The 12957-nt window shown below is 41.8% G+C and overlaps 1 protein-coding gene across 2 annotated transcripts in view; it reads left to right on the top strand.

Annotated features, from left to right (window-relative positions):
- Positions 1 to 2650: 2650 nt before the first annotated feature.
- PLPPR5 (phospholipid phosphatase related 5) overlaps positions 2651 to 12957 on the top strand; it is a 57452-nt gene continuing 47145 nt past the window's right edge. For both annotated transcript variants that reach the window (XM_090048172.1, XM_090048171.1), the window contains exon 1: positions 2651 to 2943. In XM_090048172.1, the coding sequence (XP_089904298.1) occupies positions 2713 to 2943 (231 nt within the window). In that variant the 5' untranslated portion in view covers positions 2651 to 2712. The remainder of the gene's footprint in view (positions 2944 to 12957) is intronic.

The following is a 12957-nucleotide window of genomic DNA, read 5'->3' as shown; positions in this document are numbered from 1 at the left end:
AATATGTTGAATCTGATCGATCTATTCCAGTCTGCTGCACATGATACCTCTAAATGTACCCAAAAGGCACCTATTGAGTGCCCAGCTAGTATTTGTCAGCACTGCAGAGTAAAAGAAAACTTGAGGACAGTCTTTTTATAATTCCTTTCAATTGTCCCAAGCTGCAGGTAATGGCAGGAGATAATACGCTTACAGGCACTTGTATATCAAGAGTGGAGGGAGACACAGCAGCTGTTCCTCTTGGGGGGTTTTCCCTGTCCCTCCTTCCCCGCCTCCTACAAACATACATTGCTCTTCCACTGCTAATGAGCCCCCTTGTATTTTCAGAGCTATTATCAGTTTTTGAGAGGAGCTTCAAACAGGTTTTTTTCTGTACTAAGGCCCATTTTCTGTGTGCAGTAAGAGCTCTATTTGCACATCCAAGAGCTGAATTTGGCTCATAGCATGTATGCCAGAATGTAGAATGGTTCATTAACAACCGGAAATTAAAAATAGTTTTTACATGGTGACAATAGTTTTCCCCAGTTTGTATTCTTTACTCAATATTCACCACTAGTTTAAGATGACAAGGACTGCTTTGGATTAGCAAAAGCACCAAGACTCTTACTACAAAGTTCTACCCTGTGTGGCCTTGCACCAAACATCAAACCTTACCATTTTTTCTATAGTACATTTAGTGAAATACGATTAAAGTTATGGGCTTGATCCAGTGCCTGTTACACCCAGTAGGAGCTTTTCCATTGACTTCAAAAGGCAATGAAGGTCTTGCATTCTAACACCATGCACCTTGTTACTCGACTAACATGTTTGACATTAACAGATTTTGACATGGACATGTCACGTTCAATGACTGCTGGTAGTCACATGAGGGAAAACAAATGAATCGTGCAGAGCAGAGTTAACCACAAGATGTCTCACCACATATTATTAACAACCCATCTAGCAGTCCAATGAGGTTTGAGGAATGCAATCGAAGTTGTTAAGGGCTCTTTTGGTGAATACCTCAGAAGTACAGAATAGACCAGGCTCGGTAAACAGCTGGAAATAAAAAAAAAAAATGTTATTTCAAGCACTGGATGAAAATAAATGTGCAGAGAATAACAATTTGTGATGAACATTAAAGATATTATCAAGTTCTTGCTCATGAAAGTGGAAGTAAACTAATTTTTGAAGACAGCTATAAAGCACAGGGAAGCATAAGAAAACACTTGCATGGTGCACAGAGAGAGAAGACAACTATATTTCAATTGTAAACAATTTGATTATTATTAACCAAGCCAAATAAAACATTTCTATTCCATATTTATAATTTAGTCTTTAACTTTAAAGAGACTATTGGGGAAGGAACCATGTTTCTTGGCTTTTATCGTTAAGATGTAGCTTTAATGTTACTTGTTACCTTTTTTGGACCTCTGAGCTGGAAACTTAGATGTCCTTACAAGTATTTGCCATTTTGGTGTAATCATTAGAATGCACTGTCATTTAAATAAGGAGGCTTGTTTGTCCAAAAAAAGAGATGGAGTGTCTATTTCTAATTGGCTAGTAAATTTACCCTCTTTTACATCTGTCTCTTTGCTGGAGCAGCTTATAACCCTTCCATTTTTTTAAAGTGCATAAGGAATACACCAACACCTGTGTTTTTCCCCCAGTTAATTGCTGTCATGCATTTTTATACTGGCCTTGACAGAACTGTTGGAGTTCTAATTCGAGAATCCATGAGTGATGTAACAATTTTTCACGTCCATCTCAATAAGTGCTTGTTCCAGGGATTATGCTGGTTTTCACAAAGACACCAAATGTACTAACGGCCCGATCCAAGGCTCATAGAACCAGAAAATGAGGGTTGGAAGGGACCTCAGGAGGTCACCTAGTCCAACCTCCTGCTCAGAGCAGGGCCAGCCCCAACTAGATCTTCCACCCAAAGCTTTGTCTAGCTGGGCCTTAAACACCTCCAGGGACCGACAGTCCACCACCTCTGAGATCCGTGGATTCACTGAGATGTTTTTTTTTTTTTTGGGGGGTGGGGAGGAGTGCTCTAGTCTAATCTGTAAAATACATTATATGGTTTTCAGAGGGATGTTGCAGCTGTGCTGGTCCAGAGATGATGCAAGGGGAAAGGACCCTGGCCTCTACATCAAGTGACAGTCAACAAGGCCGGGGCTCAAGTTGGACCTTCCAGGCCACCCCGTCCCTTCTGCTGCTCCCTCTTCCTCGGTGTCCCCGGCTCTGCCGCTTGGTGCCAAGCGGCCCTCCCGCAAAGTTGCGGGGGCAGGGGCGGCTCGGAGGGGGCAGCCCGCGGTCAAGGCCGGGGCATGCCCCGGGCGGCAGGAGGGGGCTGGCAGCGTCCGTGCGCTGCTCGGGGCCGGGGCAGATCCGCAATGGCAAACACTGTGCCGGAGGCTGCCGGGGAGCGCGGCAGGGGGCGGTTCGCCCTTTCCTGCGAACAGCTCCTGGGAGAGCGGGGAAGCGCGGCCGCCCCTGCCCCTACCCCGCGCACCGCCGCTGCTCCGCGGGGGCGGCCCCCGTGCCTGCGCTGCGCGGGGCTGGGGCAGCCGCGGCCCGGGACGCTCCCGCCGCACGTGCTCCGAGCCGCCGCCGCCGCCGCCGCCGCCGCCCGGGCCAGCCGCCCCCTCCCCCGGCGGATGCCGCCGCGGAGCGGGCGGAGCGCGCAGCCGGGGCGGGGGGCTGCCGCGGCCGCCGGAGCCGGAGTGCATGCCGGCGGGCGCTCCTCTGAGCAGCATGCTTTACTTCCAGATGGTGATCATGGCAGGGACCGTGATGCTGGCTTATTACTTCGAGTACACGGACACTTTCGCGGTCCACGTCCAGGGCTTCTTCTGCTACGAGGGCTCGTACCGCAAGCCCTACCCGGGCCCGGAGGACAGCAGCGCCGTGCCCCCGGTGCTCCTCTACTCGCTCGCCGCAGGCGTGCCCGTGCTGGTGGTAAGCAAGAGCGCGCCCCGCCGGCTCCCCACGTGCCGGCCGCGGGGCCGGGGCCCTTCCCTGCGCTGGGGCTGCCCGAGGCTTCGCCGGCTCGCTCTGCTTCTGCAGCCACCGTTTGCCCGGGGCTCCGGCTCCTCCTGCCCTTGCCCTTGCCCTTGCCTGCCGCCGCTGACGGGGGGAGAGGGCGGCCGCTGCTTCCGCGGTCTCGCTCCGCTCCCAGTGCCATCGCGTCCGGGACGGCCACAGAGGCCCTTTAAACCCGGGGCCAATACAGCCAATAACCGCCCCCCCCCAGCCTCCCGGGGCCATTTCCAAGGGACTCCACCATTGCTTCAAGTTTATTTTTAGCACTGCTTTTTAAAACTGCCTGCTGTTATTTAGCGAGCCCAGTCAGATCCCCCCTCCCCCCTTTTTAAGAGCTTATTTCTTTTCTTCAAAGCATGCCTGTCAGTTACAGATCAATGGGCTACATAAGGAAGACCCAATAATGCTAACACCCACTTGCTGATCTTACCTAAAAAAAAAAAAAAAAGCTGTGGATTTATTTTGGGGAAAAGAAGTTGAGATGTAAAATGGAGTAGAGAGCATTCCCCCTGATGTAGTGTGCATGGCAGGCGCAATTATTGGTGGGTACACAAGGTAATCCCTGTGCTGGTTACTTTTGCAGGGTGAATAAGATCTATCTATCTATCTATCTCTAGATAAATATGTGTGTGTGTGTGTGTGTGTGTGTGTTTTTTTTTTTTTAAATGGGATTTGCTTAGGTGGTTGTACCTGCTTAGGGGGAAAAATGCATGTGGTAAAGTAATAAAAACCAGTCTTGAAGTTGTGGACTAAATGGCCACATCAGATGACAGAGTCATTGGCATCATTTAATCATCCATCCCTGACCATAATGTGGAAGATTCAGAGGAAATGTGAAGGGAATATGAGCCATTTTGGAGGGGACACGTGGAGAGCAAGAGAGAGCTTTATACATGCATAAAGTCCACGTAAAGAAGGGGGGTTTTGTAATCAAGGTGGGGTTTTTTTTGCAGCACTAAAGATCAGAGAGATCATTTCAAATGAGAGTGAGCTGTCAAGATTGTAATTATTCATTTCAGAAACAGATTCCCCCTTCAGGAAATCATTTTAAAAAACATATATGAGAATAATTTGCTTCAGCATCCGAGCAGATTCTATCAGTAGTCCCTGAAGTCTAATTTCATTGTGCATTGTAGCACCATAATATTTCAGAATGTGCTAGATCTTCCCATTTAAAACCTCAGGGCCAAATTTTGCCTTAGTAGTGAAGGCAGTGTGGTTGTGTAGATTTGGTGTTTTCCCTTTGGGGAGGCACTTTGTCTGGTAAAATTTGTTCTACAGGCTTTTCATATCTATTTTAACAAGACCTACTAAAATAAAAATGTCATTTAAAAAGCTATAGAAGAATTAAATAAAATTCAATGTTTTTAGATATTTTTTGCTCCTGATACCCAAATGCCTTTTTATTTTTACTTTTTTTAACTCTCTCCTTTTTTTGCAGCATTTTGATAACTGGGGGGAATTGTTGAAGGTTTAGCTGCTGTATGAGTTGGTAGTGACCCAGGATTTTTAATATCTGCCAGTCATTTGACATGCAACATCATAGCTTCACATGGCACCCTTCTCAACAGTTTTGGGGGAAAAAAGCTAATGAATGATTTGGTGTGAACATAGAGCTATTGTATCTCCCATAACAGAAGCACTCCTAGAGAAAGGTTGAGACACATGGGTGGATAAGGTCAAAGAAGCTTGCAGTGCTGTTGTCTGTGCTGTATCTCTCCTTTGGGTCAGGAGGAGGTTTAAACCTCTGGAAACAGCAGTCCTGCAACTTTAACCAACCATTAACTGAATTTTATTATTACACAAATTTAACGAAGAAAGCTTATTTTGCAGGCCATGGACTAGGTCTGTCCAATTCATTCAGGGTTCTCATGTGATTGTATTTTAGTGCAATATGCTGGCCCAGTCATGCATAATATGATAATGTTCTTTTACTCTGATTTCTGCTTAGTCCATTTCGAAGACAGTAGTAGTAAAGCTATTGCTGTTTTTCATTCGGAGCGATTTGTATGCTGTGGATCATACTCAACAATGGTAGAGTCTACTCTGTTTTCACAGAGATGAATTTGGCTCTGTACAGCTGAACATCCCTGTCTACCTTTTGTGTTCAACTGTCATCTGGGGCACAGTGTGCACATAATTTCTCTCCAAAAAAATGAAATGTAAAGACCCAGAGAACTAAGTAGTCATGTCATATGACTAAAACTCTACATGTGTTGCTGAAGATGTAGGTCAAACATGGGGGTGTATTTCCATGAATAAAAGTGTTAATTTTTAAAAGACCATTTGTTGTCATGGAAAACAATCTCATAAATACAGTAAAATTCGTTAGTGTTAAAAAGATCCTTCTACCTGCAAAGTTAACAGGAAACAAAGCAGTCACACTAACTACCACAACTTGTTGGAACTCTTGATCTCTAACATTGTTTTGATTTTTTTTTTTTTTTTTTTTAAATGGACTGGAGGGAAGAGGAAGAATCATGGAAATTCTTGCAACATTTTTTTCCTCCCATTTTTCAGCCAGCACTGATAACGTGATCTTTTTCTTCCCTTCCCTCTCCCTCCCCTTCTTAAACTTATATTATTTCAACTCAGAAGAAGGCTAAGGAAATTTGCTTGGCCTGGAAGGGAGGACATCAGGTAAATTACTCTGATCCACAGTGGTGCCATATGAACTGGAAAACACTGGGTAGCTAATGGAAGAAGCCTAACAGAGACTGTTCTTTCAGGAAAGAATTGGGAAGGAGCCAAGGTGGGTTTGTCTGCATGGCACAATGCAGTGTCCTTCTTTCAGGGCTAATTCAGGTGCCAGAAGCAGTCAGTGAAGTCTAGGCAAGCTAGTGCGGGGCTGTTTTTTGGGCAAATGCATTAGGTGGAATTTCTCGTAATATGAATTGAGTGGAGGCTTCTCTCTATCAATTTTTTTTCAAGTTTTCTAAGTGGGGAGCTGAGTGGGGCTCCCAGTGGCTTTCCTCTCTCTAGTCTTTCTGTTGCTAGGGGGGTGGGTTAAGAGGTAGCCACCGTCGGGCTCACCAACCATATGTGTATTGTTTTGATTTAAACAATTTATGACACGCTGTCAGAACATCTATTGAGAGTTGCATAATAATTTTAAACATCATACAGACTGTGTTGCTGTTAATGAGAAGTTCTTCCGATGTCTTACTCAGTTCAGTAAGAAGCAATTCATCAACTATACTTGTGTACATTAGGGCTGTGCAAAATTTCTCCCAGTGCTTTGTTTTGAAGCTGTTTCAACACGTTTCAAGCTCAAAAAAGCAAAATGAAACAAAAGGCTTAGGGCACTTGAAACATTTCAGAAGTTTCAAAACTTTTAGAGTTTTGAAGCCGGGCTTACTTGGCTTCAGTGCCAGTTCCAGACAGCAGCCTCCTCCCATCCGGTACACTGATCTGGGGGCTCGCACCCCTGGGAGGGCTGCTGGTCTGTGCCGGACTCCTCCCAGAGGTGCAAGCCCCTGGATCTGCGCTGGATGAAAGGAGGCTCAGGCTGTGGCAGCAGCAATCTTCTCCAGTGCTGGGAGGGAAGAGGAGATCCCTGCTTCAGTAGCGAGCAGTGAGTTAGGGGAGCAGAGAGCCCCAGACAGCTCAGAGAGCATGCTGAGATGCTGGGGGAGTCCGGTTTGTCTTAAACCTGCAAGGGGTCTGGGACAGACATTGCATAAACTGGTAGGGCTGCGTGAAATTTTGCCGGTGTTTCAAAGCTGTTTCAAGCTCGAAACAGCAAAATTTGAAATTAAATAAAAGGCTTTGAAACAGCTTTGAAACAAAACAAGGACACTTAAAATGTTTTGAAAGTTTTGAACTGTTTTTGAGTTTTGGAGCTGGGCTTACTTGGCTTCAGTGCCGGTCCCAGGCAGCAGTGGCAGCCTCCTGCCATCTGGTGTGCAGATCTGGGGACCTGCAGCCTCGGAAGGAATCCGGCACCGCGCCACAGCCCTCCCGGAGGTGCGGGCCCCCAGATCTGCGCCTGGTTGAGAGGAGGCTGCCGCTGCCAGCAAGTGTCACGAGTTTTGCTTTCAACAGTTTGAGGTGCTGTTTCCCAGAAGTGTTTACACCTATCTCCTTGAAACTTGGCAGGCTTCCTGCCCTCAGAAGGGGCTACCACCCTGGCAATTTTTGTCCACATCAGACAAGAAATGACAAAGTTTGGGGCATTTTCATGATTCCCCATTGTAGCCTATGAGTGAAATGTCAAAACTCGTTGAAACAGCGAAACAGCTTTGACGAAACGAAATGGGACAGTGCTTCAAAACAATGGTGTTTCGCCCAGCCCTAATGTGCACCTAGGGCCAGATCAGTTTTAATGAGAATTTTGGTGTCTACTTTGAAGTTAGACACCTAAAATATCTTCGTGGATTTGGTCTCTAATGACTTAAAGACCTTACATAAGGAGTGGAGGGGCTGCAGCTGTTATTGCCATTGAAAGGAGGGAATACAGTTGTTGAAGGCCTATGTTGAAATCCAACTTTCTCTCTGCAGGCTGAGGAAAAGTCCAACCCCAGTGAGTTCCCCGTGTTACACTTATTTTAGAAGGGTTCCCTGCAGTTGCAGGAGAATGTGCTATATGACACCAAAGTTCATGGGATGTCATATTGGGTCAAGTCTCCAGGCCATTTATTGCAGACTATTGTGAAAATTTCCTTCTTTAAGTTACCTTTTTGTGGAGGAAAAATTATGAGATAGATAAGAAGGTTGTGAATGAACAGGCATATTGTTTGCACTAAGAGATTTAAGGTATATCATAAAGTGTACCCTAAGAATACAGTGATATGCCAAATTTAGTGACAGCCCAGTGGAAGAATGTAAATGGCTCCAGTGACACAGTCCTGAGATCAAAGTATCTGAAGATTCAATAGATTATCAGTAGAATTAATGGGTTTGATCTCTCTCTCTCATCTTTCACTGTGAGTTAGGGATGGAATTGTAGCACTAACTGAGGATTTTTTTTTTTCTTTTTGGTTAAAGTTAGGAATATCTAGTCATGTCAGTATACCTAGGATGTATTAAATTTTTTATTATATCTTGAAGTAAAATTTAATGGTGAAAAGAAACATTTCCTTGATTGATTCTATTTAAAAATCTAAAAAGAGGCATAGACATGATAGTTTTGTGTTCAGTGCTATTTAAACCATTTTTCAACGTGCCAGTTTTTGCTCAGCAGGCTGGTTGCTTTTTTAGACTTGTTATGACAGATGCAGTTTGAGAAATCTACGTCAATCTAATCCTTCTAACTTTCAGTGGGAATGATTTGTGGAATTCTCCGGCTAGTTGTTCATGGGCCTTTTAAAATCTAAGAAATGATCTGTTTTGCACCATTTCTTTCTGGTGCAGTATTTTAACAGCATTTGATAAAGGTCAGAATGATTAACTGAACTAAAGAATGATTTTAAAGAATATACATACTAATGTAGTTCATCCTAATATGACAAAATTATTCAAGCAGATAATCTGTGTAAAACAATGGGTGATTATTGAAGTTATAATGTATGTGGACTGTTTTATTAAAAAAAAAAAAGAAGAAGATAATGACACTTTCATTAAAACATTGTATAAACAGCTTTATTATGCTAACATTGTTTGCTTTTATATCCAAATAATAAGCAGATGATTACAGTACTTATTCATAAAATATACACTATTTGCCCAGGCAGATTCTAAGCATATTCACATTCTCTCTCTAAATCAATTAGAGTAAGTAATTTTTATTTTAGCATAATCGTCTTAACGTTAGAGACAGCATATTGTATTTTTAGTAGTCTTCATGAACCTTCATTGGCTCAGCCTAAACTGATAATGGACATAAGGTATTCCTAGATGAGGCTAAGTTACATACAGCTTGTTGTCACATCTCTTCTGGAGCAGCAATTTCTGGATCTGGCAAAAAGCTTTTTACATTTGTTTCTGTTCCGAATGGAACTTGCTGCTTATCTATAGTTTACTAGTATCTGAACTGTGAATATGCTTTGATTAATTACAAGAAGAGAGATCTCATAAACATTCATGAAGCTCTGCTGTTTCTTCAGCATATTTATTCCTACAAGTTGTCACTATTTTAGTTGCTCAGACCTATGACCACTAACAGTAATTTTAAGTGTCTGAAGGATGTAGGCCTTGATATATGTGCTGTATAATAAACAGACCTCATATCTAAAAGTTATAAAGGTTGTACACAGAGCTTATTTTCTAAGAAATAGGTATAGCTGCTATGGCATGGGAGACAATGGAGCTTATTCTCATATCCAGTTATTTCTATCCTGTTGATAACACTTTCAAAACTGGTTGAAAGTCTTCTTGTACCCTTATGCTTTTTTTTCCTGGGACTGCTCTTGTTTTTCAAAGTTGGGTATTTTCAAAATGTTTTTGTAAAAGCATAGCTCTACATTCACTAAAAAATGTGATAAAGTAATTTAGTGTAGTCCATTTAAAAAAAAGAAGAGTTATTAGTTTAAACCCCTAAAAATTTAGCACAAAATTTCTCCTTTAATTTCCTCGGTGAAGCATAACATGGAATGAAAAGTCCTTTAGGATTCAAGTTTTGGGGGGAAAAAAATCCAGGGTTGTGTCCTTAGTGACCAGAATTCATTGTTCCATGGACAAGGAACTTCATGTCATGAGGAAGGATTCTAGTTTCTTCTCACTGATCAAATCATCGGAGCCAGAGGAGCCCCTTTTACACTTTACACTAGGTCCTCCATCCACCTTGGTGTGTTGATTTCTTTTTTTTCCCCCCGGTGTTGTCCTTAGTACCAAGCAGGTTTGTTTCTGTTACTTTGAGCATTTTGGTACCATCTGAGAAATCAAAAGCAGAAGAAATCAAATCCTTGATTCTGGAGAAATTTTTAATTGAATTGGTTTCATGTCAAAGACATTGGGTTTCACTGTCAAAGACCTTTCACTGTCTTTTCCAGTGATTCCGTAAATGTCCACATTCATATTGAATGGTTGGTCAGAATTGAGGCAGGCAGAAAAATTCCTTGAAAAATACAGAAGTCACATTTAATGGCCTCCTGTGGTGCTGACAAAGGTACTTCAGTAAAGATGCATATTTACCCATTACATTGTGTGCATTTTACTGAGTTATTCTGCTCTTAAACTTTTTAGAATGTGAGCTAAAATTAATTTCTTTGGGCCCTTTTAAGGGTTAGACTTAGTCAATGTTACCTATAAACCTACAGCTTTTGTAGTCTTCTGTAGATCCTCTTGTGAGAGCTGGTGAAACAGTCTGCATACTGCTGTTCAGGCAGAGATGTAATGATTCCTTTTTAGTGTGAAGGAGACTCCTCTCATTTGATTCCTTGGGATCAAAAGCCAAGTAAATGGGATAGGTAGAATAGTGAGGCATACTTGTCTCCTAGCTCTTTTTAACAGGTGACAAAGTGCCAGCCTTTGATGTATTTGCAGAAACATCTTCTATGTTATAGAAAGATTTTTAGGTACTGGTTACCTACTAGAGCCCTCTAGGGGGTCAGTCAAAATTTGGATATGTCCAGATTTTTTTTTCTCAAGACAGCGGTAAGTAAAACTGTACTTTGCACCTGCCACTGTAGTCTCTGAACATCTCCTGGTGCCATCTCAGAAATAAACCTAAATCATTTTATGTCCATCTCTGTTAGAAACCCTGCACTCAAATGCTCTATTCTAAAATCAAGTTAAAATGGTTTTCACTTTTAAAAGAAGCAGGATCTTCCACCTTGATATGACCCATTCAAGAAGTTCTAGAATATCTTTGATTAGCTAAAGCTTCTTTTTTCCCCCAAGTGGCTTATCTGAAGACATTATTTGACAAGTTATTAAGACTTTACACAAGAAAGTAGGTAAGATTCTTGTTGCTCATCCTCTAATCAAATCATTCCTGGAGGGCCCCTTCATCTTTATCCCCTGTTTAATGCAAAAATGCAATCCTGAGAGAGAATAATATCAACCTATGGAAATTAACTGTTTAAACAAACTGTGGAATAGCTTGCTATATTTTGTTTGCTGAAATTAGCTTTAGTCTTAGTAGTTGTCTCATCCAGACAGATTAGTATGTACAGATTAGTATGCTCTTTTGTCTGTACAGCACATTCACATGTTTATAGTCTTCTGTAAGGGTAAAACACTTCTTCCATTCTTGACCAGAGTTTTGCCCAAAGTACTTTCAGGATTACATGCAACCCAGCAGCCTTCACAGTATTAATTTCTTGCCTATTGTAATCTTTCATTCTTGTATTTTGAGGGGAAAAGTCAGGTTTTTTTGCAAGCTGTGTGTAAAATGTGCTTCCAGTTTCTATATGCCAAGTGCAAGGTGTTTCAGAAAGTTTCCACATTTCTCTTCAGGAGTTGATGATGAAACCCAGGGAAAACCTAAACCTTGTCACTGTCTGTGTGACTGGGTAATTGCTTTGTATACAAGAAAAGTTTCACTATCAAAGTGTTGTAGCTTTCAAGACTTCCTTATTGATCAGACCTGTTATACCTGTTGGCCCACTGGAACTGGTATATGAACAAATCCATTGCTTAAGTCTGATTCTGCCTACATACTTATCCCTATGAAAGACTATATATCCACTGGAATTATAACCAGAAAAAAACAACAAAGAAACAGCACAAAACTCGCTTTTGGAGTTGTTCTATGATGATTTTTTCCTAGGGTATTTTGATGACATGTAGTTATAGAAAGTGGTGGGATTTGATATTTTGGTGCGATTTGCCTTGCATCGGAGCAACTGCATAGTTAAACGACAAAAGGAATTCATGATTTGATTGTGCTTTCTATGCCTGGCACTTAGAAATGCAACAAACTTGGGACCATATGAAAGGATGTATAGATGTAAGCAGTAAACAGATGTGAACAAGGAGGATGGGATTCTTGGTCTGCAATAGTTGAACACCTTTCTGTCCTTAAATGGTACACTTACGTTATAGAATATATTGTTATTTTACTAATCGTATGTGTGAATTCCCAAATCACATGTTAAAGTGAAAACTACATACTAGGCTGAGTAACTAACTAATATTCACTGTGCACTGGTATAGAATGGAGGATTTGCATGTCTATATGATATGTAATAAATTAGAATAAAAATAGAATTGTACTAAAGTTTTATTGAATAGGGTTTTTGTTTGTTTTTTTGCCTTAAAACTCTATGATATTTAAAACTTTGGAATTTATGTGCTGATCTGGCAGATGCTTCTCAAATGGGTGCCAGACAACATATATGAAAATTTCATCATACATGGCTCTAATACAACTGATGAGTAACATCTTTTGGGGGATGTATAAACAAGTCTTGTTGAAACTGAAATGCCACTTCTCCAAAACACAAATGAGTATAATATTCTATTTTAAAAATGAATAAGCTTTATAACTTTGTATATTTGAATATATTTTGATTAATCAATATTTTGAACATAGTGGATAGTTTTATAGTATCAGGCTTTAATATAGTGTTATGTACAAGTGGCATGGGCTAGTGGATAGTACATGGGGCAGGGAGTGAGAAAACCAGAATGTTATTCTTAGCTGTGATTAACTTGCTGCTATTGACTTTGGGCAAGCTCCGTTCTTCCTGATAGTTGAGTTTTCCCCATCTGTATACTGCAGATGATACTTACTTTTCTTCTTCCTTTTATTTTTTTTACTTCAAGACATCCTCATTTACAAGCTAAGGAGGTACCTACTAGACAAAAGTGCTGTAAAGTAGATACATAACTGTTTGGCTCATTGTACACAGCAAGTAGTCCTCAATGTATAATTGGGAGGAGGTATCAAGTGGGGATCCCCAAGGGTCTATCCTGGGTCTGATGTTGTTCAGTATCTCCATTTAAAGATTTGGATGATGAGATTGAGTGCATGCTGAGCAAATTTGTGGCTGAAACCAAGTTGGGTGGAATTCCAGAGGGCAGGGGACTCCAGAGGACAGGGCTAGG

This window comes from Crocodylus siamensis, chromosome 5 (assembly GCF_052110815.1).
Source record: "Crocodylus siamensis isolate JL-2025a chromosome 5, ASM5211081v1, whole genome shotgun sequence".
In the NCBI taxonomy this organism is placed as follows: domain Eukaryota; kingdom Metazoa; phylum Chordata; order Crocodylia; family Crocodylidae; genus Crocodylus; species Crocodylus siamensis.
This window is presented reverse-complemented; position numbering and strand designations above follow the sequence as displayed.